This window comes from Balaenoptera musculus, chromosome 18, assembly GCF_009873245.2.
Source record: "Balaenoptera musculus isolate JJ_BM4_2016_0621 chromosome 18, mBalMus1.pri.v3, whole genome shotgun sequence".
In the NCBI taxonomy this organism is placed as follows: Eukaryota; Metazoa; Chordata; class Mammalia; order Artiodactyla; family Balaenopteridae; genus Balaenoptera; species Balaenoptera musculus.
The window spans coordinates 5891778-5918974 of NC_045802.1; the positions used below are offsets into that span (position 1 = coordinate 5891778).

General features: G+C 43.2%; 1 protein-coding gene across 2 annotated transcripts in view; it reads right to left on the bottom strand.

Annotated features, from left to right (window-relative positions):
• Window positions 1–27197, bottom strand: part of FLT1 (fms related receptor tyrosine kinase 1) — a 171623-nt gene that overhangs the window by 96849 nt on the left and 47577 nt on the right. For both annotated transcript variants that reach the window (XM_036831571.1, XM_036831572.1), the window contains exons 4-10: window positions 23998–24122; window positions 19877–20039; window positions 19635–19771; window positions 16814–16988; window positions 15716–15833; window positions 13406–13575; window positions 12887–13046 (exon numbers count right to left, since the gene is read on the bottom strand). In XM_036831571.1, coding sequence (XP_036687466.1) covers window positions 12887–13046; window positions 13406–13575; window positions 15716–15833; window positions 16814–16988; window positions 19635–19771; window positions 19877–20039; window positions 23998–24122 — 1048 coding nt within the window. The remainder of the gene's footprint in view (window positions 1–12886; window positions 13047–13405; window positions 13576–15715; window positions 15834–16813; window positions 16989–19634; window positions 19772–19876; window positions 20040–23997; window positions 24123–27197) is intronic.

Genomic DNA, 27197 nt, shown 5'->3' on the forward strand with positions numbered 1-27197 from the left:
TCCGCTTCCTGCTCTCGAGGGCCCCGCGGTCCATTCACACTCAGAACAAGGCCTGTCTTCCCAGCCTCTGCTTTCCTTCCTCCTCTCTCTCCCGCTCGCCTCCCCCAAGAGCCCCAGAGACTCCCCCGCCCCTGACTCGCTCTCTTTTAGGGAATCTGGGCCAAGGCATCCCGACAGCCCCACACCGGGTGACCAGGAGGCCAAAGGGTGGGTACCTACTCGGTTACACCCAGATAGGAGCCTCGGAGAGGCCACCCATTTTCTTCATTCATTTTTCTGCCCTAGTGAAAGGCTGGTCAGCAGAGGAAGGGTGATTCGATAAATAAAAAAACCTTCAGGGAAATGTTAGGAGTGGCTACAAATAACATCCTTTAACACACGCAAGGATTCTTAAGGTATTAACTCCAGCCGCTCAGTGAAGCATATTTCAAGCTATGGTTACGTTTTGTTTGCATAAAGAGAGCATATTACTTATTACACGGTGGTCAGTACGGAAACGTCCAGAAGGCCTTCGGGGTGGGGGTAGGGAATCACGTTTAGCAGAAATTCTAGAGCTACTCAGACCTGAGCTCAGATCATGGTTTTGCAACCTTCTGGTTATGGAACGCTGGATGGCGCGGTTGGGAGGACCGTCGTAGGGAATTGATCAGAGGACTTACAGTCTTTTTAGTCCCTTGAATAGTTCTGGAATCACTGGGTCATGTCAGCCCACAGAATCACTTTTAATAAATTCTACGTTGGTGTCATGCCACCGGTCACCAGGGAGGGAGGTGGTGATTACCAGTCCTGTGACACTCTCTGTACTAGAAACGTGGTTGAAGGGTTCGTCTGCTAAGACTACAGCAGACAGAGGGTGAGAGGAGAAATCATTCTTCTTGGATCTTAGTTCCCTGAAAAGTTGTACTTCTCCTGCTATGCTTTTATCTTATGGGCCCCTTCTTCTCGCAAATGTCTATTACGTGTCTCTTTCTCTCTCTTGACAACTAGCAAGTAAAGCATGTGGGCCATATCTCTGTCTTACCCCACGTTCATCCAGATTTGTTCAATTATTAATGGTACTTTTTTATGAACCACCTCGAATTCTTTGGGCGCGGATGTGTTTTTAACATTGCCAACTCAAAGGAAGCAAACCCACGTTACCACGTCTTACCGGTTTTCTTATAGGGATTAAAAAAATAGAAGGGAAATAATTCAGAGAAGATTCTTTTGCATCATCAAACATGCGGGTGATGCTAAGTGAGTTAATTGGTGTAACATGCCCGGCACAGTGCCTGGTCCACGGCAGACAGGTCACTCACGTTAGCCGTGATTATCTGACCAGATTGAGAGCTACTTAAGAGTGGGGACTAGGTCTTATTCATCATCATAACCTCAGGGCTTAGTCCAACTACCCGGGGAAGCAGAAGAGCACACGTGTCCTCGCTCAGCTATGGCCTGACGAGAAGAGCGAATCCCGATAACGCATTAGATGTGGACTCAGCCTCATGTGGGTGTCAACCCTGCCATCCATCACTCACCTCAAACGTGCTGAAAAAGGGACACTGCTGACCCTCCAGTGACCTCACACATCCCCCCTCAGCCAGGCGCTGTGTCACCATCATCAGGGCTGTCCACTCCCAAGGAGGAGTATTAATGACCTGGGATGAACCCATCACAGCATCTGACGAGTTGATAGTGGTGGACAGTTTCAACTCAAGCAATGATGCTGACATGTGGAGAAGCACCTTCTGGGCTAATAGAAAAATAACTAACCAGCAGTGGTCTTCTCCTGTCTTCAATTACTAGCACCATTTGCTAGGCAATTACTAGCACTGTTTGATTCAAATAAAAATTAATTTGTTCACACACATTCCATTTAAGAAGTAGAATCATGTCCTCTGAAAGAAGTACAAGATTTATTTCCTTCCGTTACTAAGGATATGGTTATTGAAGAGATAAGTCAAATGCATGGAAAAAATATCCGAAGACAATTGAGCACAAGCAAGTAAAATGTCCAGAGCCCATGTGCTACTGTAGGCTGGACAGTACGTGGGTCAATGAGGGTTTGAATAGCTGAGGCAGAATTCACAAACGCAAGTTGGGTCCAGGATATTACAGCTCCTCTAACTGCCTACATAATCTGAAGATTCTATCATTTCTGGTCCCATCTTAATTTCTCTGCAGTAAATCACCATAGTCAGAAGACCTGTCCAAAGATGCAAGCATGCTTCCTGGGAGAACATGAATCCGACAGCATGGCTCGTTTTGTCAGATTGTCAGCATTCACAGGATACTTGTGTGTATCTGATGCTACTTCAGAGGGAAGTAGCTTTGCAGCGGGCGGCCCCAGAGCAACCAAAAATACTGGAAAACTTTACGCAAACAGACTTGGGCTAAGTACCACTGGGCGAAGTACTTCATATATATCATCTCATTTAATTCCCCTAAACAACCTTAGGATGTCAGTGCTGTTACCTCGATTGTACCGATCAGGAAACTCAGACCCAGAGAGGTGGTTTACTTTGCCCAGAATCACCCAGCTGGTAGGTGGTAGTAGGTGGCACAGCCGGGATTCAGGCTCCAGAGCCCATGCCCTTAAACTCTAGACTATACGGCCTTTCTGCATCCTCATGCCTTTTAAAAGCGGCTCTTGATGTCATCACACAGGCTTCTCAAAGCATATTTGCTTTCTGGATCATGCGCTTTTGACCAAAAATTATTCAACTTAATGTCTACGTAGTTGTTACAACGCCAAGCCTCATAGTGACAGATGAAGTGCTGGGTGGTGACATGCTTGGAGAGTCATTAGCTGGCTCACTGGGATGAGGGAAAATCAAAACCAAATCTGGAAAGGGCGGTTCAGACCTGACGTGGAATTTCTCGAATGGGGGCTAAATAATTTGCCAGTCAGTCCTGCTTGAGCTCGCCTTCCCTGGCCAGTGCCCCGCTACCCTGCTCTCTGGTTACCAGGGCCCCCCCTCCACCCACTGCGCTTATAGCGTGACGGACTTGTTCCTAACAAGGTCTTTGGAACTCTCTGTGCCTCATCTAGGAAATGGTAGTAACCATAGTCCCCAGCGTCGTAGAAGTTCTGTAAGAATTAAATGAGATGATACATCTAAAGCACAGATTAAGCACTTATCCTGTAGACAGGTGCTTAATAAGTTTCAGCTCTAAGGAAAATAAAAATAGAAACCCCAGGCCCTGCAGTCTTCTAAATTGGCCATAACCTTCTGTTTGGTGCTAAGTAGCTTCTAAACACCCATTTTCATTTTCCTCACCTTACTTATCCAAAGACTTTTTCACACTCACAAAAGAGGATTTCTCAATGAGGTAGCAATCCGTGATCACCTCACATGGTTTTCAGTGATGAGGACAAGGCATATGGAACATGAAAGGCCTAAGAAAAATGGGATAATAAGCGGCTGTACGACTTTTTAAAAGGCCTGAGTGAAAACCTGAGCCTTTGACCTTCAGACCTGGAAGGTGAGCTTCGGAGCTACCGTGCACATGACACGGGCCGAGGACAGGAGGAGGAGCCCCACCCCCGAGTCTGTACAAGTCCGTCACGCTGTAAGCGCAATGTGGCGGGGGGGGGGGGTGCCCTGGTAACCAGAGAGCAGGGTACCAGGGCACTGGCCAGGGAAGGCGAGCTCAAGCAGAAGGGCTGGCTGGCAAATTATTTAGCCCCCATTCAAGAAAGTCCACATCAGGTCCGAACTGCCCTTTCCAGATTTGGTTTTGATTTTCCCTCATCCCAGTGAGCCAGCCAATGACTCTCCAAGCATCTCCTCTTCCACTCCTCAACTATCCTATCCCCGTGTCCCTCTATCACATCTACCCCTCCCCCTTTCCATCTGACCTCCCAGTACCTTCCCATCACCTTTAGGACCCAGATCTTCCCTCCCCACGGTGCTCCCTCTTTACTGCAGTGCTCACCATCTGCCATCCACTGAAACCATGTTGGTTCGCTTATTCAACCAGATTATAAGCATTTCCCATGGGGACTCTATACAATGTCATGGTGGAAATAAGAATAAACAGGAATAATAAACAGACAGAGCTCCAAGACTTGGGTCTAGTCCTGGGCTTGCCATTATCTAGCTGTGAGGTGAGGGATAATTATCTTTTGAGCCTCAGTTTCTTGTCTCTAAAACAAGCTTTTTTTTAATCTCTAAAATGTCTTAAACTCTTTTAAAAATGTTTATTGGAGTATAGTTGATTTACAGTGTTGTGTTAGTTTCTGCTGTACAGCAAAGTGAATCGGTTATACATATGCATACATTCAGTCTTTTATAGATTCCTTTCCCATACAGGTCATTACAGAGTATGGAGTAGAGTTCCCTGTGCTATACAGTAGGTCCTTATTAGTTATCTATTTTATATATAGTAGTGTGTACATGTCAATCCTAATCTCCCAATTTATCCTTCCTCCCCCCTTTCCCCCCTGGTAGCCATAAGTTTGTTTTCTACATCTGTGACTCTATTTCTGTTTTGCAAACAAGTTCATTTGTATGATATTTTTTAGATTCCGCGATATCATACGATATTTAAAATGTCTTAAATTCTAAGCGAATGAATCGTTCAGAGTGACTAGATCCAGCCACGCTGAGGCTGACGTTTGCAGCCTCCGTGTGCCCGTTTCACGCGCTCATCAGCTGTAAGCTCTCCCTCTTTCTCCTTCATCTCCTTTCATCAGTCTTCCATGAGCTCTGTGAGGCCCCCGGAGGGCTGAGTGCTTGCTGCATCCTGACCCAGAAAATTAATCCTGAACGATGAATGAGAGGCAATGGGACTTCCCTGCAAGAGATCAAAAACGCCTGCGTGGTGGGAAAGTCACAGAGAGGAAAGTGGCCACAGGAAAAGCGCCAAATTAACTGTTTGACTTGCTGTCCTCCTGAGGATGGTCCTATTTAGGCTCGCTCCTCCCCTTGGGGTTTCTACCCCCTTGGAGGGTCTACTCCCACCTGCAGGTTTGGGGCCTGAACCAGCTTATCCTCCCTGGTTCCCGAAGAGACTGTACTATGGGGGTCAAATTCCCCCAACTGCCGCTAACCTGCTTCTCCAGCCCCAGTTCAACTCTAACTCAACCGGTGGACTCTGTGATCACTGGGGACAACAGTAAACCCAAGAAGTGAGGCCAGTAATCTCCTAACCCTGTCCCCTCGGGGATTTCGGTTCCTTTCTCTGGGAGCCCACGGCGATCCACTTGAGGAGTCCCATGGGTCACCAATGAATAGTAACCTTCTGAAATGCCAACCTACTTGGCCTCTTTTACTCCACGATCTGAAAACACCTGAGAAATAACTTTCTGAGCTTCAGTTTCCTTATGGGGAAATTATGGCCATGATGTAGAATTGCTGCCCAGATTAGGGATAACGTGGAAAGGGATGGGCGCAACTTTGGCACTAGAAAGGGCTGGTTGATGAAGTCTCTTACAGCTATCATCATGAAGTAGTCAACTGCACTCAAGGTGACAAAACATCCCATGAGGCTTCTAGAGAAGGTATGAAGAAGCAAGTATTGAAGCTCATTATAAAGCACTACCTGGGCCAGAGTCTAAATCCATCACACCCTTCCTTCTACTCAGATCCACCAGGTTCTGCTTTTTCCCCTAAAAGGGCAGTGAAGTTACATGATAAACCACAGACTAAGGTCCATATTTCAAGAAACAGTCTCCCAAGACAATAGAGATATAACTAAAATGCAGCTTTCCAAGGATAGGTGCATGTTTTACGAGTGATTTCTTCTATTTACGTATGACTAAGGATCTTATGTCAGGACAGGAGTTTCTAGATTCAGTCATGAGAATGCCCCTTCAATTTTTAAAATCTGTGAATATGGGCCCAAGACAGTAGGAGAGGTTCTGCCAATCTTCCCAAATTGTGTGTCACTGCCTTCTGGTCCTCCTAATCCTGGAAAACTACACTGAACTTTGCTCAAAAGATCCCTCTAAAAACCACCCAGCATGGACTTCCTATGATTCAGTCTTTTGGTTTAATTTAAGCACATAATGAAACGTTTGATAGGAATTACAGGAGACAGTTAATTAGAGACAATTATTCATCGGACTCCCTGTATTCCTACGAAGAGTGGGAAAAGAGGAAAAAAATCTCGCAGAGTGTAGAAAAGTGGCAAAGAGGCATCTGGCAAACGAGCTCACTCTCTGTTCTCAGGTCTTTGCATGAACTCTTAATAAGGGCTGTTGTCAGAGCACTCACATGGGGTGGCAAGCACTTCCTCATCTCGTAATTATATAACAGAACGCAAGACGTTTCCCATTAGCAAGCGAGCGGTCACTTTTGGCTTGTGATGAAAGCTTCCCGGAGATGGCCAGATTTACTCCGTTGTTTGTTTAAGCTCAAAAGTCCTGCTCAAGTGGGCTTGGGGGGAAGTGGTCGTCTCCAAAGTCCCCGTTTGGATTCAGGGTTTTGCGTGTGGCAAGTTAAAATCCTCTGGAGCCTGCCTGCTTTGATTCTGCATACCCACACACGCACGAGACGTGGGTACAAATTGTACGTACACTTAAAAGGAGCGAGCTAAATATTAAAACGTGCAGACTGTGGTCATATTTCCAAAAGAGGAGGTCTGCTTAAATTACAGCTTCCCTCAGACACTGACCTACATCTAGCCCCCAGGAGATGTTGACTTTTTCAACGCTTAAATTGGTAAGACTTTCGTTTTGTAGACAGAAAATCCAATACAAAACTGTTTCAGCATAGAAAGAATAGACATTCACGCTGGTAGTCAATGAAATTTGGGTCCTTGAATACATTTCTCATTAACTACCATTAGCAATTGTTTTGTTTTTGCCCTGTTAATTTTACATACCCACTGATGCACAAAACTGTGTTTCCCCCAAATGATCTAGACCTAACACATCCCTAATGATTCAGGCCTTCCTTTCTTTGCCAATTTGGTGACGTAAACAATAGAGAAATGCAATTAGGCAACTTCTGAGAGTTCCTAGATGCCTCTGTCCTCCCTTATTTTGTAGGCCACCCCCTGCCACCCCTCCCCCACAAAACCCCCTAAGCACACTTAGTCCTGGAGTGGTCTACTTTTTCTAGACTCCTCACGGAACACTCATGCTGAGCAAATGAAGAGTGTTCCAGAAATGGGGAATCAAATTGTGAGGCAGGGAATGTTATTTTCTCTCTTTCCTTTCTTTTTCTTTTTTGACTGAAGTATAGTTGATTTACAGTGTTGTTACAGGGAATATTATTTTCTATCAAACGTCTAAACACATAATTATTTGAGACTCCAAAATCTGATTTACTTTATAGAGTTTTGGAAGCAGGTCCTTGAGATTCCATGGATGTCTATTAGGCTTTTCTTAGCAAACCCACAATTTTAGCTAAGAAAGTAGCTAAGAAAGAATATGCTAGCCCCTCCACCTTCCATGAGTTGAGAATCCAACTACAGTTTTTTGCATTCTGAAGGGGTACATTGGCAAAACACCAAGTGAAGCAAGCAAAGTTTTAGGGCTTACTGGGCAAAGAATGATAATGCCTTGGTCTGTATGGGCTGGACCGAAACTGACAGAGGTCATCAGGTTGACACTGAGGAAAATAGGGGTTGACACCAGTGGTGGAGGAGCTGCTGCATTTTTTTTCTTACTGGGTGATCATTGACATTACTGAGTCAAATCTGGACCACGAAATACATAATTACAAGTAAGACTTTTCTTATGACCATTCTATTTTCATAAGTTGTTTTTTTTTTTTTTCTGTTAATCTGGCCCTGATCTTCAGAGTTAATCCTCAGGTCCAATGGCTTTATAATTTGTAAGAAGCAGAAGGAAAATAAGTGTGCAACAACTAGGAAATTATTTCAAGCTTTTTTGAACGAAGACGTAATTTTAAGTGAATTTCTCACTTCACTCGTTACTCGGTGGGTATTATAGGAAAGGGGAAGCACGGCAGTTACCATTCACAGAAGGGGAAATTGAAGCCCAGATTAAATAACTGGCCAAGGTCACACAGAAGTCAGGGACTGGGCCAAGAATAGAACCCATTTCCTTGATTCCCAGGTCTCTATCCCCGAGACGGTGGAAGAGAGATCCTGCAGGTCTGTATATAGAGAGGATAAGTAATCACCAAATAGATCTGACTTTACATAATTAAACATAAATTCTAAACACAAATGCTATGTATCTTTTGTTTTGCACATGGTTGGTGCCCAGTCAATATCTGTGTGATAATAGATGGTTGACAGTATATTTAGACTGAATACTGACCATGTGCGAAATGCATTGTAAGATGTGGGCAATGTCAACACGGGAGAAGTAGCAGAGATTTCTCTCTACATATTTTTATTGGTCATCACAGATAGTGGATGAAGGAAATGAGACTTTCACAAAGAATCTAATATACCTAACATTTTTTCCATTAAAGAACGATGATATAGGGACTTCCCTGGTGGCACAGTGGTTAAGAATCTGCCTGCCAATGCAGGGGACACGGGTTCGAGCCCTGGTCCAGGAAGATCCCACATGCTGTGGAGCAACTAAGCCCGTGCACCACAACTACTGAGCCTGCGCTCTAGAGCCCGCGAGCCACAACTACTGAAGCCCACGTCCCTAGAGCCCGTGCTCCGCAACAAGAGAAGCCACCGCAATGAGAGGCCCGCACACCGCAACGAAGAGTAGCCCCCGCTCGCCGCAACTAGAGAAAAGCCCGCACGCAGCAACGAAGACCCAACACAGCCAAAAATAAATAAATAAATTTATATTAAAAAAAAAAAAAGAATGATGATATATGCAACTCTATCAGTGTTATTTATGACCTGGAAATGATAATTTGTGATGGTTAGATGGGGAGAGGGAAATAAAATAGCCTGTGATCTAAAGAATGTCTGTTCTAAAACCCAAACTGCCATCATTAAAGGCTGCCGGCCTTAAACCTCCTTATAGAAAAGAACCAGACTGCTCTTTCCCCATTCCTCCTGGGCTCCGCAAATCCATCCCTTCCATTTCCTAAAGAGGGGCCCCTTCCAAAGAGTCTAATATTGTTCCTTGTTCCTTTACAGACCATCCTCCGTTGAGTGGGCAACCTTATCCGAATAATACTTCCTGTGAGACTGGACCAGCACTGTGGCAAAGCTTAACAAGGACCATGAGATCAAGACCAGCTCACTGCGTGGGCGGTTAGTAGTCCTACTTAGTTCTTCAAAATCCAGCGGGGGAGGTGAAGTTCTAGAAGTCTAGCGTGGGCTCTCCGAGCAGGGGTCAGCTCTCTCACATCCTGCTCTGCCCCATCCCAGCCTCGGCCAACCCACAGGTCAGAACCACTTCCTCCTATGACAGGAAACAAATGAATGGGGCTGGCCACCCAACTGGGGAGTCACTTTATTCTCCCTTTATACACTTGAGCTTATTCTCACTTTTGCCTAGCTCATCTACATGGCCGTTTTCTTTTTTCTTCTTCTGAAAAATCATAAAATCTATTTTCCTCAATTCTATAACCCAGACCTACTAGAGATTTCTATTTCTAAAGCATGGCAAAATTACATTTTACTTTCCACAGTTTGTGTTCACTTCTCAGAAATATTAGGTAAACATTCTCACTGTTGTGAAACTAGGTCTACAGTAGGCACAAAATTCTTTTCAAGTTCCTTAAAAGTTTCAGAGCCTTATTGAGAGACATTTACCCTAATGCTAGTAATAATTACAACCTTGCATTAGGTCCATGGCACTCTGTACCTTTCCCAAATACATTGCCTCACTGGATCCTCAGATTCTCTCTTTGAAGTATATGGAATTACCTCTATTTCATATGAACAGAAGCTGTAAGCTACACACATGTGAAAGGTACTGTAAGTTCACCACCCTTCTGTGTGCTCCCTGGGTTTATGTTCAGGCTGACATGGGGCAAGTTTAGGACAATCTATTTAAGGAGTCCCTGCCAGCTGCTAAGCGTGAGAAAAATCCCTCATTCGGTGTTAATAACTTATTTTAGTGTTTTTAAAAATTCAAAAGAAATAGTCTACTTCTACTACTTTACCACCCATATCTGCAGAAAAGTAAAAGGGGGGAAAGATTCTGCTGTATTTCCCCTCAGCTCATTATGTACATGAGTTTAAAAGTAACCACCCCTCCCCCACCCTTAGTCTTAATGTTTTATGAGAACAAATTCTAGGTGAATCAGAAACCACAATGTTTGAAAATGTGGTAAGCTGCTGAAATCTTTTTGAAAAAGGAGGAAATTTCTGTTAAATTTATTTATGGCTCTTAATACCCACAAAGATGAACTAGTTGAGTAGTTGTTCTGATCGTTTTAAAGAAATATATTTATTGGACTCTGGAAAACTATACAATTTAAGTCTGAACTTCTTTACTTTAGACCCATTAACCAGTGGGCCATATTAAACCAATTAATAATTTTGAGCTACTGAAAACATATACCTTCTAACCTCAAAACTAATGCTTTGGTTGTGGTCCTTATATAGATATATCCCTTAACTAGAGCCTCAAATTTAAATACCAAGAATTATTCTGCCTATTCAAGAGTAATGTGTATATATTAATCACCTAATCTCTTTGGACAATGATGCATAGATACCACTCTGCAAATGTGTACTATGTAACCCAGAATAAGTAAGATTTTAAAAATTCATGGAATAGAACATCCCTTATTCAAATGTCACTAAAATTCCTGTCTGCAACTGAAATTAAGTATATAAAATAGATTTATATAAAGACATATCTGAAAAATTTTAGTAGTAAAAGAGGGCTTCATTTACCTGTCAGTTTGAGCTTTTATCTCTCTGCAGGGTAAAATCGAATTCTCCTATTTGCTTTCTAGTGCACAAAGGTCCCATATAGCTTTCTGAAAATATTTCTACGTTAAATGTACTGATTTAACCACCAAGCATCAAATCTGGACCTGACACAGGTAAGCTACTCAGTCTACTGACTTTAAAAATGAGAGCTTCTTAGGGATATGCACATTTCCTGCAGATAATTTCAAGCAACAATTTGAATCATCACTGAAAGAGTTAAAGCTTTCATTTCTGATCTGTCTTGTGATTGGTTAAAAAAGAAAGAAAAAGAAAGAATGCCTTTAACATTAAGAGAATAAGTCAAATGGCCAACAAATATTTACTGAAGAGGTAAGGTACTGCTCTGAATTTTGAGAGAATTCCAAGAGGAATACGATATCTTTCCACGCCTCAGCAAGCTTACTCTGTAACATTGGAGAATGATCCCATACACCACAAAGAAATCAGAAGGAGAGAGGTAACGTTTACAAAGTTTCGCTCCAGCTGACCTCATTCCCCAAACCATATTTTATTAGCATTATTCAAATCTAACTTTATAATATTATGTTCTATCACTCATAATTGTTATTTTCTCATATTTACTAGCTCTAATCCTAAACAGAACTGAAATTTTAGATTTGCTATTGTCAAAACAAAAATTAAGAATATCTTAAAAAGGCTGTTATTCCATAAAAATTCATCTCTATACCTTTATCCAAACCTAACAGCTTAAGTTAGTTATTTTAAATTTATTTGTAAGTTAGGTTAGCACAAATACTTAAAGGGACAAGTCCATAAATATGGATGTCCATCTCCAAATCAGCAAAATAGATAATATAAAATCTCAGTAGATCTCACTTTCTTTGGGGTTGAATGATCACAATGGTAAAGAGAACATACGCATGTTCTTAGCAAATGATTCACTCAGATGAGAAATCAGATGTGTGGAAACAGCTACTTCTCAGGAATTCCATAACTTACCAGTACCTTTCACGATCAGAATGATATGCCTTAAAATACTAAAACACAAGATGAAGACAAGTTGAAATTGCAGGAAGAATCTAGAAAACCAAATAGCCTCTTCTGTTTATGCCAGAATTACGTCGTTATTTCTTTTTTATCAAGCTAATTTTTTAAAAAAAACTGCAATTCTCCCAACCACTCTGCTAGTGGAATTAAAAGCAATAAAGAAAATATTTGGCCTAATGATAATTCTTGAGCAGTCTCAATACTATCTTACTTGATAGTAAGATAGATTGATAGTTGCACCTATCAATTCTATTCCTGTCCTTCAAATTTGCTCCCGTGAACTATCATCAGTATCAATCCTCTAGACTAAACAGTAATGGAAAACAACAAACAGGGCTCGGTCATCAACAGGAAGCAAGGAAACACTGCACAGTTAACCAAGGGCAGGGCTGAATTCATTCAGCAGATACACCCTGAGCATCTGTGTGTGCCAGACACGGTGCCAGCCCCTAAAGACAGAGAGGTGCTGAATCAGCTCATAGCTTAGAGAAAAGACAAGTGTGTGCACACCTTGTGATGTGACAGTGGTGTCAGCAAAGTGCTGTTCATGCTGAGGAGGGAGAAGGGGGTCTGAATGAGAAAGTCTGGAGGGTAGGGAAGGTGACAGCATCGTTGAGCCCGGAAAGATATAGGAGGACCTCTTAGGAAGCAGAAAATGCATGGGAGCACGTTTCCGACAGATGAAGGAGCATGCTCAGAGCCTAGGAAAGGTAATGATCTTCAGCGGTGGGAAGATCTGATGTCATACTCGGTGCTTACAGAGTGGGAAATGGGGAGACCAGTGTAACTGATGCAGTGCTGGAGCCGAAGTCTGGGTGCTCTCGGTTGGAAAGCAAGTGATGCGAGTTCCAACCTGAGTTCCAAAGAATGGCTCACAGGGTGACCTTCATTTCTGTCCCTGTGCTCCTAGCCTTAAACTGTAAGCTAGAGAGAAAAATTATGAAACGGTTAGACATGGGTAAGGAAGAACAGTAGATATATTGCCTACCTTTTCCCAAGGCAGGGAAAGCCTTTGCCCCCAGTGGACCGCACGTGCCATCTGCCAGCTCCCATAAGACCCTTGAGTCCAGGTGTCAAAAAGTATTCGAAAGTTACTCAAGAAACGAACTGTCCCTACCTTGCTTTGGAATGATTATGGTTACAGGGATGCCAGAACCACGTGATGGTAGGTTGAGGGATACCGTAAATGGTGCAAGTCAGGATTTGTCTGCTGCCCAGTGGGTAGAGAGTTGGGTCTGGAAATGATGATACAGCCTTTTCATAAATCTGGGGTTTCACTGAAAGGAGAAAACAGGACAGAGGTCAAGAGCTGTTCTCATGACTCCCTCCTGGACCACAGCGAAGGACCACATTCTCGCTGGTTTTGCTGTCAGGGAAGCACAAATGGACAGAACCCTCGGATTTGTCATTATAATGCCAACTGAAAAGAGTATGTACATTCCGACCACAATGATAAAAAAAAAAATCATATTGCTTATGGAAGAAAACAAGCAACCATGAAATAGTTGGGATGGGGAATAAGTGGTTTTTAAAACGATTTTTAAAAAATTTTGCTTTCTTTGTTATACTGACTTTTGACACAAATTTTCACGAATTTCACCCCCACCAGAACCAAAAGTCTGAACAGTGAACTTACCATTGACAATTAGAGTGGCAGTGAGGTTTCTGAACACATTTGACTGCTTTAGGCCCAGCAAGATTGTGTAATCCCCTGCATCTTCGGCAGTAACATCTTTGATGATTAACGAATAGCCACGAACCAAATAGCGGGCAGATTTCTCAGTGGCTGGTAACCCATCTTTTAACCTGTGGTTAAGGGCACAATCAGTAAGTCATTTCACGTTGCCTCTCCAATATCACCTTAACGTTGCCATTTAAGGATGTGAGATCCAGTTTAGACATCTTGAGCCTTGGATCCTCAATATTCATTTAAAACATTAAGACACTGACTTTTTAGTAAAGCCCAGTGGGATTTTTAGACTGGGAAACACTTCATGTTGATTGGCAAAGAGGAAAGAAGTAAGCCGAAAGAAAGACAAGTGACGGTTTAATGTGCCCACACGGACGCTGGTCACCACTGTGACTTAAGTATAACCCAGAAGCACAGGCTGATTCCATCTGACATGTGTTTCAGAGCTCTCCATGAGGCTCCATCAGCAATACAAGGGTCATTGTGAGTCAGATCCACTAGATCACTTCTCCAGATAAAAATAAAAATAGATTTTCCTATTGTGGCCTCATGTGGAGTTCTTATTAGTTATATAAATGGTCACACCAGTTGCCCTTTTCATAAGCTAGAGTGAAACCAAGATTATCAAGGTTCTTTCCCCTGGGGAAGAAAAGTGAAGGCAAAGAACTCACAAACAAAAGGTATAAACTCAAAAAGAATTTTTTTAAACTGCAGAGACAGACTTAATGCCTAGATACCACGCAGTTGCATACAGAACCGAGAGTCAGGCTGGAAGTCTTGCCCTGGCTCTGCCACTGTGTGCCTTGAACTTATCCATTTCAGCCTCAGTTTCTCCGAGTTTCTCAAAGATCTCTTTTACTGTAAAATTCTATGATTTCATTAAATGACAGTTCTTTCAATGGGCATTTTCCATCTGTTAGTAGGAATTCACTGTGTTCTGCATAAAGCTGGAATATTAGGAATGGCATTGGTTCATAGTCATGCATGTATTATATAGTCATGCAAACAAATTCCCATTACTAGTGGGTCTCAGTTCCAAAGCAGGTAAAATGCCTATGCTCTATTTTGTGATGACAAATCCCATTTTAGTATCCTTGAAATTATTTCCTCTAAACAAGTCAGTATTTTCAAAAATGGGTTGATATTTTTGGTTTGTTTTAGGTCCTTGCTACTTAGCTACTGAAGAAATTAGCAGTGTTGAACAGCTGGGGATACTCTCAGATACTGAAAGAGGGAATGTACTTTCCAGAGCGATTCAATTCCTATTCAGGAATAATGTACATTCATAATATCTAAAAAGTTTAATAGTAAATTTCCTATGAAACAAACAAAAAAATCTCCTTTCTACTGCGACGGCATGAAGGGGCATAGCACAAAGTCTCATTTTCTCTTTAATTCCCTATTAACGATTTGAGGAAACTGAAAACAAATGCTACAGCCATATGATACTGCAAGCAAAACAAGCTACGGCTGAGATTCTGTATCATACGGCTTGTTTTCCTAATCAGTTTTGTACTATACTCTTTGTTTAGAATGTGGTGGCTTGAGCCAAAGATCCTGGCGTTTCAAAATGATTTAACAAAATGATTGCAGATTATCAACAGATTACATTGTTTTACAGCAGGTATTGGGCTCGCATTAAAAAAGACCGCTTAAAGAGTTTCTGAATTTGCAGACTTCGAGCCAAAAAACCCTTAATTAGTTCAAGTAGGGCCATGAGTGCATCCCTGCCACTGAATAAGTCTTGTCTCTATTAATGTTTGTTTAATTTTAAAACAAGACTGGAACTTTCAGCCCAGCTGTATCTCAAAGAATTATTTTCCGATAAGAAGCGAATTATTATCCTCATCACAAGGGCCCACTTCTTCAGGGTTAATAGAGCATGTTACACACACACTAGAGATGCTTCCTAATCGTTGCTCAACATTATTCCATTCAGAGGACGTTGACATCATAGGAAGGTTTAGAGAGGCACAAATTTAGTCGCAGGGAGTGAACGACTAAACTGAAATGAGCGCTCAGAAAACGAATCCCTTGCTCCATGCTGTTATTTACATTATTTTCCTTCCCCTCCAGCCCTTCCCACCTACTCCCCTCCCAGCCCAGAAATCAGCCCAGTTCTTAGTTCTTCACTGCTGTCTGGGAAGCTTATCTTGATTTTTTTTTTTCTTTTCAGGAATTCAAGTCACTGGGCTCCTGCATCTTCCTACTGACAAAGCATATCTTAAGCTGCTAAGAACATAAGTGTGATCCTACCATACAACTTCTGGCGAGGGAAACGCCTTCACTTTCACAGAGAGCCGATAAGACCGCGTGCCAGCTACAGTCTCAAACACCTGCTGCTGTCGAGGTTTCACTGTGATGAACGCTTTATCTTCGAAAGGAGAAGTGATAAATCCATTAGAAAAGACTACATTTATGTAAACGAAAGAAAATGCCAACTCGCTGCCTCATTCGAGGAGGGTGCAACCAATGAATAAGTAGAGCTGCATTATGATCAAGGCCATCGGTGAGCCCAGATACTGATCAGTGAATAAAATCACTTAAAAGTACTCTAACTGGTTTAATACTTGCAAAATCAAATGGTCCCAGGGATATAAAAACCCAGTGGCAGGGCAACAGAAGTAAAACACCTTAAACACCTATATTGAAACAAAAAGTATAAAGATACTTCTAAAAATCTACCCGGCCAATGTGAATACCATGGGAGAAGGCTGTTCCACGCCCTTCTAAAATAACTAATTTGATATAAGACATCAACTGGAGAAAGTCAAAAGAATATCAAAGGCCGTTGATAGAACGGTCCCCTAGTTTCTGCTCCTTACAAGTTTTTCTTTTCAGTGGTCGAAATAAATAAGGTTTACTAAAGATTCTAAAGAGGTTGAAGTATTTTCTTTACAGAATTTGCCTACTGGAACTAAGCAAAACTATTAGGATTTCATGAGCAGAAAACCAGAGATAAAAGAGCATCAATTCTAAATAATTTATCACAGCATATTTTTCTCTAAATCAGTAGTGCCTGAGAAATTTCTTCCAGAAAATGAAGGTAAAACGGACTGTATTTTTCTGTTTTGTTTATACGCAACACTAAATAAAGAATTTCATATAGATTCTAATATCTGACTTATGAGCCACAATACATTTGTAAGGAAAAGATTCTCTAGCCAGTGCAAAAGTATTACATTTAAAGAACACTTAATGTGATTTGCTCTTTGGCAGGGGGCGGAGGGGGACAAAGTTGTATTTGTTCATGACAGTGTACCTCTTGGCCAAAAGAAAATTTACTTTTTTTTTTTTTTTTATAGAACCCTCCAATTTCTGCAATGATTAGAAAGCAGAGCATGGGTTGCTTACCATATATATGCACTGAGGTGTTAACAGATTTCAATGACGGGCCGCTTTTCACATGACAAATGTAAAGTCCTTTGTCTTTGTTCTGCACTTTGTCAATAAAAAGAATGCTGTAGAATACATTGTTACGGGAATTGCGACGGTCAATTCGTTGCCTTATAGAGGCTCTCTTATTTACCTAGAAAGAAAACGTGTAACAAATGTAGAAGGAGTCATTGACTGCGCTTAGAGTTACAGCATTTCTCAGATGATTCCTAAGATTAATATTTTACACTAAGAGGCAAACCCATCCAGAGCGAGATGCTCAGAACCGACATCTCTGTCTCGATGTGTTTCCAACACGTGCCGTGGCAGCACTGACTCAGCACTTCCTTTTCCTCAAATCGACTTTCACACACAATATCTCAACAGTTGCTCACAAGCCAGGGAGACTGGCAGGGTTACTGCCCTTATTGTAGACGAAGAAATTGAAGCATCAGAAACACTGGCCAGTGTAGCCTGGGAACTTGGGTCTTCTGAGTACAAATCTAACGCTTCCCTCTAGCACCTACCTCTCTAACCAGGAACCCGTTCTCTAGGCAGTGGTATCACACACAGACTCGGGCCATGATTAGTATCTGGATTAATCACAGGCTTTCTCTTAATAAATCACCACGTGAGTTTTCTTTTGCTTCCTTTTAGAAATGAAGGGAAAGATTACGAATCCTGGCTACACCTATTAAGGCGTAATGATCCTAGTTTCATTACTTCCCTATTTGAGCAAGGCTTGCCAATATCTGCTAAATACCACTAAATGGGTCTGGGGGCCTGCAAAGCCACTGACAAGTTTAGCCAGCAGTCTGGGGGGCGGGGTGGGGTGCTGTCCCATGTTTGCAGGCCTCAGGCTCAGCGGTATCAACTGGCCACAATGACCCACTCCTGGCTTTGCGAAGATGAGGTCACAGTGCCTTTTCCTTTCATTGTTCCTTCCTTTCTTTTCTTTCTCTTTTTTTTTTTTTTTTTAAGCATTGCATTTTATAACACATAATATGTTATTTCCTCCTCTCAGTCCGTCCCTTTGAGGAGGCATGGAAAAAGACTTTGGAAGCTGGCCAAACTAATCTCTGGGTCTTGAACTTAGCTCTCCTGTGTGCCATGCTGGATAAATTCTACCCACCTGTCCTTTTATTGCCCTGTTGGAACAGACACATGTTACGCCATTTTCTCCATTCTCGGCAGTGACCACAGAGAAGACGTCGATCATTGCAATCAAAAATCAGAGACTCTGTGCCCTACACGAAAGACTGAGGGACCTTCGGCAACTCTGTTCATGTCGGTATTACTTCTCCCTTCTCCCTTTGAGAAGACTTTCCTTTCTCGAGTTCGAGTAACATTGGTATGGTTTCTGCCTTGGTACCCTAAGACTGCCCCTGGGTTTCAGAGCAAGGTCATCACAGCACCGTCCAGCAGCCACAGGCGGCTATTTAAATTAACTGAAACAAAATTTAAAATTCGGCTCCTTAGTCCCGCAAGCCACATTCCACGTGCTATTAGGCATAGGTGGCTAGTGGTTAGCGTTTCCGACCACTTGCATCACAGCAAGTTCCACTGGACAGCACCATTTTCGAAGGTTACGGGCATTCAGCAGATGTATTACCATACTCTCACTTAAAGCAGCAACACTGACAGGGTACACGTTTCTTCCCTCTTGCCATGTATTAAGAGTAGATGATTTCCATCAAAACCCAGAATATATTACTACAAGTCGCAGCATTTTAATTTCAATGAAACAATACCATTTTCTAGAAAATACCTTATGACTGATGAGTCAATGTGTCCCTACAGGGCACTTGTGGTACCGTTTTGTTGCTAAGTTATTCTGTTTTCATAGCAAGAAATGTATATAGTGTACAGTACAGGGAATATAGCCCAATATTTTCTAATACCTGTAAATAGAGTATAATCTAGAAAAATTTTGAATCACTATGTTGTACACCTGAAACTAGGATAACATTGTAAATCAACTATACCTCAATTAAAAAAAAAAAAAAAAGCTCAGGACTGATGCATTAATCTTAATTATACATACATAATTTAATCATAAGCTAACTTCGTGATTGGGCCATCTGAATGACGTAACAAGTTATTTACCTGGGATATGCCACATGAATCATACAGACATACAAGAAATGGGGCTGGAACCACTGTCAGATGTTTCTTAACAGTTTATCAGAGATTCCCTGCCTATACGTTTTTTAAAACAATGACTATTTGCAAGGATGTTTAATTTGAATGGGAACCCAACTCAGCCTTCATTCTTCTCATTTTTCTCAAGGACAGAATTGCTCCTTTGTCACTTAACAAGTGGAATAGTGGATGGCTGGGTTGTATTATCTTTTCCAAACATGCTCCAATCAGGTGCCTGCCTGTCTGCCAGTCTCTTAAATTAATGCGCTGACGACAACTTTTTGTTGTTGTTTTTACAAAAGATAGTCCCTGCCTGGCATGTAGTGATAAATTTCTCTCTCATCTCTAAATCCTAGAGAATCATTTCCAAGGATGAAACAATCCCCTTTTTCCACCCAGAATCATGCAATAGAAATACCAGCCTATACACTTCAAAACAAAACCTCCAGACATCAAAAGACCGTATCTCTGCATATCACACTCATGAGATGTCAGGCAAGGGAAGCACCCAAACCAAACCCAAAGCTTCTTTATTGACTTGAACTGCCAGAGGCGTCAGAATGTTCTGCTTTTTCCCACTTCAAAAACTCAGTTTAGCATTTCACTTGCTAAAACTAAATACTGTCCTATAGAAGAAATAGAAAAGTAGGTCACTCACTTCCCCAGGGTAACTCCAGGTCATCTGAACTCTTGTGTTCAAGGGAGTGGTGGCCGTGCAGTTGAGGGTGAGAGCATGACCTCTAAGTAACCTGACTGGACTTGGCGTGCTTATTTGGACGTCTGTGATTGTGTTGGCTGCAAGCAGAAGAAGTCACATTTTTTAAAAAAATCAACGTTTCATTAAGCAGATAAACCCTTGAGCATCCTGGCTTATGCTCATGCTTTCGGAACGTCACTTACTTTGTCGAAGCGTGAGATAGTTTGTCTTGTACTCATGTCCGTTGAGTGTTGTTTCACAGGTCAGAAGCCCTATTTCTCTGTATGTTGCATTTGATATTATAAAGCCCTTCCGACTGTCCCACGTTATTCTTTTTCCATCAGGGATCAGGGTATCAAATGGAAACTGGAAAAAGAAGAAACATGCTTTCACAAAATCGTATTAGCGCTGTGGTTAAGAGTTTCCCTCATAGCTTGTGAAAATGTAATTTTTACCGCAAATGAGAACAGTGCAGGCAAAAACTCCAGGTTGTCATAATTGGTTCTTTAGTTTTCTTTGCATGTAGCAAACGATACATGAACTATGACAAATTATAGTAAGCAGAGTAATTTGTTATTAGTCTTAGCAACGAGCTGCACCCACCTAGGGTAGACCTAGTGGTCATGTCAGAATTCTAGCGGGAGCCCGTATCTCTTTGGCCTCTGGGAATCTCTGTAATAAACTGGCCTGATACTCAATAGAAAAATTAATTAGGATTTTTTTCCATTAGGGCTGCCAGGTTATTCTCTTGGTCTCATCATCGGGAGCTTTTAACAAGCCATACCTTGTCCTCTCATTTCGCATGATTTGTTAGAGGTGGCTGTCTTAAAAGGACTGTACATAATTCCTGGTCCCCCAAGATTCATAGCATTAACTTGGCACTCACTGGGGTTACCCCTCTGGGGAAGACTGAGGGTACTGACTCTGCACCTGGAAGGGAAGCTCCCAGAAGCACAGGCTCCTGACGGTGAAGAGAGCTGAAAACGGATGTGAGGCCAGAGACAGTTATGAATGAAGTGCTCGCAAATTCCTAGAAGTATTCCCAAACACAGTGAGGCCGAACAGAAGTAAAGAGCCCACGATTTGATTCTCTGCTTATGCCCTCTCCTATATATCAAGGACTTAATTTACACCTTCTACCTTGGGATTAGACTTTGTAAAGGGCTACTGTCTCATAGAGCAGCCCAGCCAAATTCCCCTGATGCCAGATTGGCAGCCGGCTCCAGAGGCAGTGGTCTGACAACTGCTTTTATCCCCAGTTGGAAATGGGGGGGAAAAAAATCAGATCACCTTCTCACAACAGATTATAAAGATTCATAGCATTAACTGCCATAAAGAAGTTTCAGATCTTTTCTACCTTCTTTAAAAAAGCACACACCTTACATCACTCTATCCACAATATCCTTTATATATATTGCTTGTGGAAGGAGCAAATCTGACTGGGATTTGTGATCTGATGGCAGAGATTTCTATTCCAAAAGCACTAGTTGCCTCTCCCAGTGAATATGTCTGCATTGGTGTATGTTACCAGAGCGCTATGTGGGTTTGACGTGAATTGCGTCCTGCTTATGAGAACTGAAAGCAATTAAAGGATGCATTTCATGTTTTAGTAAATTAGAATGCTACCTGTAAACTTAGGAATGCCCTGCATTCCATGGGGGGTGGGGGGAAAAAAGAACCTTCTAACTTGGTGCAAACTATTAAAGGAAAAACTCAGAAAAATAAAAGCCAGGGATTGAAATCTGTGATGCTTTGAAAACAAGCACGTGCTGAATCTACAAGAAAGGGTGGCTGATGGGCTTGGTCTGCACAACTTAAAAATACATTAAATTTTCCTCTGCAGTGTTTCTCTTACTCTCTCCGTTACTGCCACTAATTGTAGTTCATTGACAAAGTCACTTTATTTCTAACTGACAAGAGCTGAAATAGCAAAAGACCGCAAAGCTCATCAGCTGTGGCAGTGTGTGTGTCATAAAGGGGCAGGCAGATGGGCGGTCTGGAGACACTGCTGAACAGGGAGGCCTGTCTCCAGCTGACCGGGGCTCTGCTGAAGCAGGCATGGGAAGAGGCGGGAGCAGCAAGTTCGAAGAGAAAGGACAGTAAGAGAAAAGGAAGGGAACGATCTTCTGTTAATTTCATGTCAGCATATATATGTCATAGGTTAGAATATTTTCAAAATATATGTGATAAACCAAAATCCTGGGTAGAATGTTATGCTTCTCTCCCTCTTTTCTTTTTTGTATTATAGATCTGGCTGGGAAAACACAGAAAATAAGCTTTCCCTCCCAAAATGTTTGCAGGTGGGAATTCGGGAAAGTTCCTCAAACAGACAAGCGAGCTGCATTAAGGCGAGAAGGCAAGGGGAGTGCATGAAAAGAGAAGTTTCATATCCTCATGGTTTGTTCCATATTAGTCACAGACCAATTATCATCTCGGACTCAGAGGAGTAATGCCAGGCTATGGAAGGCATCACGATACTAAATCGATTATTGGGCATTAAACTGCTGGATACGTAACGTGAATAGCTAATCCTTGAACGGGCCTTGCCTGGGCCACGCATGATCCTAAGGGCCTTCCAAGCACCTCATGTAGCCTTCCTAACAGTCAGGCGAGGTGGGTGGTCCTGTAACCTCTCCCATCTCTCCAGTGACGACACTGATGTGGAGGGAGGTCTGATAACTTGCCCATTTTCCAGCGGGTTAAGTGGTAGTGGCGGCGGGGAAGAATCCAGGTGGTGTGCCCCCAGCCTCTGCTCTGAACCACTCTGCCCTCCTCCTATGCAAACTAAACCATTAGCAAAGGATGGCAGGAACACGGAGGAAGAAGACAGGACACGGGCTCCAATGCCCAGTGTGGCCTGTGGCCTGGACGTCCCTAACTCCCTGGGAACCTCAGTTTTTTCTTCCACCAAGTGAGTCTGACTCCGCTGGCGTTTCCAGCTCCAACATACTACAATTGTATATTTCCTGGCGATGATACCCAGCTGTAATGGAAGCCGAGACCTGTCACTGATGGACTATATTGAAGATTTAAATCAACAACTTGGGGGAGTGAATGCAAGGGAAGAAGACAGGGAGATACCTCATCACATTTCAGGATTCAGGGTCAACAGGTGATACTGAAAATCACTCTGAACTCATTCAACTTGATGACCATCACCACCAAACACTTGCCGAGTCCCTACCTGCATCCTGCATCCCTACCTACCATCCCTACGTGATGGGCAGTGCTCGGTGCTGCCTTGGGACAGCCTGCACTTTTCCTCTGAAAGCTCTAAGCTCTCAGGAGCCACTAGAGTTTTCCACGTGGGTAGTTTTTATCCAACGCTCAGACTCAGCACAGGCCTAAAGTTACTGCAGCTGGCATGTCACATTTTAGCGGTTTTGTCTTTATTAGATTTTACTCTGAATCTTTTTCCTTCTCTACATGCACAATTTACAACATAACATGAAGAAAAATCTCATTTATAGCTTTTTTTTTCCCCTAAGAGGTTAAATTTGGATGCCCATCGGAAGATAAGCCTTTTGTTACAAGGAACATCCCAACTCAAACCAAAGCAAGAGCTCTTAAATGCCTGGCGAGTCAGGTACCCTGCCTGCCAGTTCTTCCTTCTGCAAAACTCTGCATTATTGGGGCTTCCCTGGTGGCGCAGTGGTTGAGAGTCTGCCTGCCAATGCAGGGGACGCGGGTTCGAGCCCTGGTCCGGGAAGATCCCACATGCCGCGGAGCGGCTGAGCCCATGAGCCACAACTACTGAGCCTGCGCGTCTGGAGCCTGTGCTCCGCAACAAGAGAGGCCGCGACAGTGAGAGGCCTGCGCACCGTGATGAAGAGTGGCCCCCACTTGCCGCAACTGGAGAAAGCCCTCGCACAGAAACGAAGACCCAACACAGCCATAAATAAATAAATAAATAAAAACAAAACAAACAAACAAAAAATCCTTCCTTGGCAAAATAAAAACTTGGTAGCCCTAAGCCAATCCCAATTAAAAAAAAATCTGCATTATTAATTAGTATACACAATAGAATTGGTTTTTCTGACATTTACAGACATTCGAATTTGTGGCAATACATAAAAATTTTCATGATTGCAGTTCTTTCATTATTCACATAGATTTATGCTCAAGACATTATCCTTTTAGTCCATTTAAGTACACGCAGGGGTGTAATGTCTAACACTTACATAGTAAAAAGCTGTTACAGGAAAGTCAGCCAAGAAAGCCCAAATGTCTCTAAGAAAACTATTCCAGAGAGAGAAAACAACTCAAAATTCAGTATGCTCACTTGCAGTAAAAATCTTGTGAGAGTAGCACTGCTCAGTTTTACCTTTTTTAAAGTAACATTGATGTTGGGTGATGTAACCCGGCAGGGGATGACGACCTCCTTTCCTTCGGTCATATTTACAATTTCCGGGATTTCACTGTGCATCTCTAAGAAAGGTCTACCTGTATCTGAACAAGAAGAAAATGAAAACACATAAACATAAATGATTGTATTATGAACATGCAGACACTGCAGCTGGCGAGGCAACATGGGCACCACCAGTTACATCATTCTCCTTTCATGTAACCCATAAATCCACATTCTTCTCTCGGAATCTGGCGCTCTGTGTTTCTGTTTCTCTAAGAAAACCGAATTCCTTATTCAGGTCTTAGCCTTCCGTCAGAGAGCCCTGATGCCCTACTTTGCAATTGTGACCTGGGGGGTGGGGGGAACAGTAAAGGTGAATATTCTGCATAAACTTCTTTCCACAGCTATGCTAAGTGCCTCAGGAAGCGCCCTCCAGAGCCTTTGTAAGAAGTCAGAGGGTGTGGGTACAAGGGTCCACTGTCTTTGGAGCACAGATGACAGCGGATAGCAGCAAGCTGAGGTGTCAAGTTGGAGAGAGGATTAGCATTTGAATGACAGAAGCATGCCTTCACCGTTTTCTAGAGCTTAATGGCAGACTAATAAGATGAGAAGGTCCGACCTACTTCGGGGGAGGGGGCGGGCTAAAGGCAGGAGAAGCAGTGTGAATACCGCATTTATTTCACGTGCATGTGACATCCGTTTGTTTAGCCTGCACTGCACATCTACTAACAGCAAAGCATGCAGAAGCGACACAAAGAGGTCTGGAAAGGGCTTTACCTAATCACCGAGAGACCACCCTTAAAAGTATGGCATTGCCAACTACAAATTGGCACTTGCCATCTAACTTTACAAGGATTAAATCATGAGCCGCTGCAGCTGCTGAACTTCAACACCACCTGAAAGGAGTTCAGGGTGGAGATCAGGAATGAGGCGCTCTGTGCTCTGGGAAAAACTGGCAGAACAGGTCTTCAGATAGTTAGGTATTTTATGAGCCCAATTTTTGCATCTCCTTGTATCTAGAGGAGCACTAAAATTCTTCATGGTGACGTCTGCTCCTCGTGACTAGCGGCAGCTGTCTGCAGAACATACAGTGCTTGATTGCGTGCACTCCCTCTTCACACCAAAATCACACATATACTGACCTTCGCCCCTATCTCTTTGGAGCTGCTTCTCAGAGCTATCTGAAATGCTGACTCCGGGCTATAGCCCTCATTTTTGCCCCGGATGAAACTTAACTCACAGCTCTCACGTTGCGCATTTTTTTTTTTCAGTCGACAGAATTTTGCCAGTCTCAGGGGTCAGAAGGACTCAGACCACCCGAGCGGCTTCCCTGCAATACCTCTAGGGACCGGAATGAGCATCCTTTTAGAAACATTCTCGAAGTCCACTGTGCCCTTGCCCTGGGGACGCCACTGACAACCATCTCTTCAGGAGATAGATACTGTGCTCTCAGCTTCTCCCCTTGGCTCCAGCCTTCTATGCCCAGATAGAAAGAAGTCCTGTGAGGACTCTCTGTCTGGACCCTCACCTGCTTGCTATGGTTTAAGAAGCTCATCCTGGATGCTGAATGGAGAACGAAGTGGAGAAAAACAAGAGCACGAAGGAAGCCATGGCTGCCTGGACTAAGTGGGGGCTGCAGACATTGTTACGGATTGAACTTTGTCCCCGCCCCCAAAATGATATGTTCTACCCCCCCCCCAGTACTTCAGAATGTGACCTCATTTGGGTCAAATAGGGTCACTGCCAATAGAATTAACTTCAGTTAAGTAGGGTGGGCCCCTAATCCAATAGGCCTGGTGTCCATATAAGAAGATGGCCACGTGAGGACAGACATACGGGGAGAACGCCACGTGGGGACAAAGCAGAAGTGGAGCGATGCAGCTGCAGGTCAAGGATCGCCGGCTGCCAAGGATCGCCACCCCCAGAAGGTAAGGAGAGCCGAAGAAGGATCCCCTACAGGCTTCAGAGGGAGCATGGCCCTGCTGCCATCTTGAGTTTCTAGAACGTGAGACAATAAAGATCTGTAGTTTTAAACCCCCCTCCCCCCTCCAAAAAAAAGTGACAACGCTGTAGCCTGCTGAAGGTGAGAGAGCGTGACATACACTAGAGGGGGCCCCTAGAGACCGATCGCCACAGCCTATCTTGGATGCCCTGAGACACAGATCCCTACTGGTCCTCTGGGAAGCCTCACTGGGCCAGCCCTTCCTGCTTCTACCCTCTCTGCCCCAGCCCATCTCAGCGGCTTTGCCAACATCCCCAGGACTCTCCTGTTACAGCACTTATAACACTTCTTCTCTGGCTACACATGGGGTGATGAATTCCTAGGAGAGGAAACAGACCGTATTCTTCTCTGCCTCGTGTGTATTAAGTGAATGAACGAACACATGAATGAATTGCTCTCCAACCCTGTCATTTTACAGATTAGAAAACAGAGACATAAACAGGTATAGTGCCTTGTCTCGCTGTGAACAGAGCCAGGCCCAGAGGCCAGTTTCTCCTGAGCTCCAGCCCAGGGCTCCTTCCCTGCCCCCATCCCCTCATCACTGGGCCCGCCTCCCCCCATCATAGGAAGGGCCTTCATGGCAATTGTTTTTCAGAGATAGGATGATTGTCTCAGTTCCCATGTGCTATGTCACACTACCCAGTGTTGGAGGAATTCTGAGAGGTCGCAGAGTCGGGGTGGATGGGTGGCGGGGAGGCAACAGATCTTGGTTAAGAGCACACACTTGAGGAGAATTCCCTGGCGGTCCAGTGGTTAGGACTCTGCGCTTTCACTGCCGCTGAGGGCGCGGGTTCAATCCCTGGTCTGGGAAAGCTGCAAGGTGTGGCCAAAAAAAAAAAAAAAAAAGCACACACTTTATAGCCAGGGTTCAAATCCTGGCTCTCTCCCTTCCTAGCTGTGAGACTGTGGGCAGACCGTTTTACCCTCTGTGCCCCATTTGTAACATCTGCTTCAAAGGGTTACTATGAGGGTGACATGAATTCATACAAGTAAAGTGCTTAGAATGGTACCTGGCAGATAGTACAATACTATGTATGTATTAGCCGTTAATTTTCTTCTTCTTATGAGAGATTTGAACTTAAGGAGAGAGGGCGGTTAGGATATATGAAAATCCTAAATCATACTCATGATCTAAACTATAAAAAGTACAAATCTATATTCATATAATGGCATA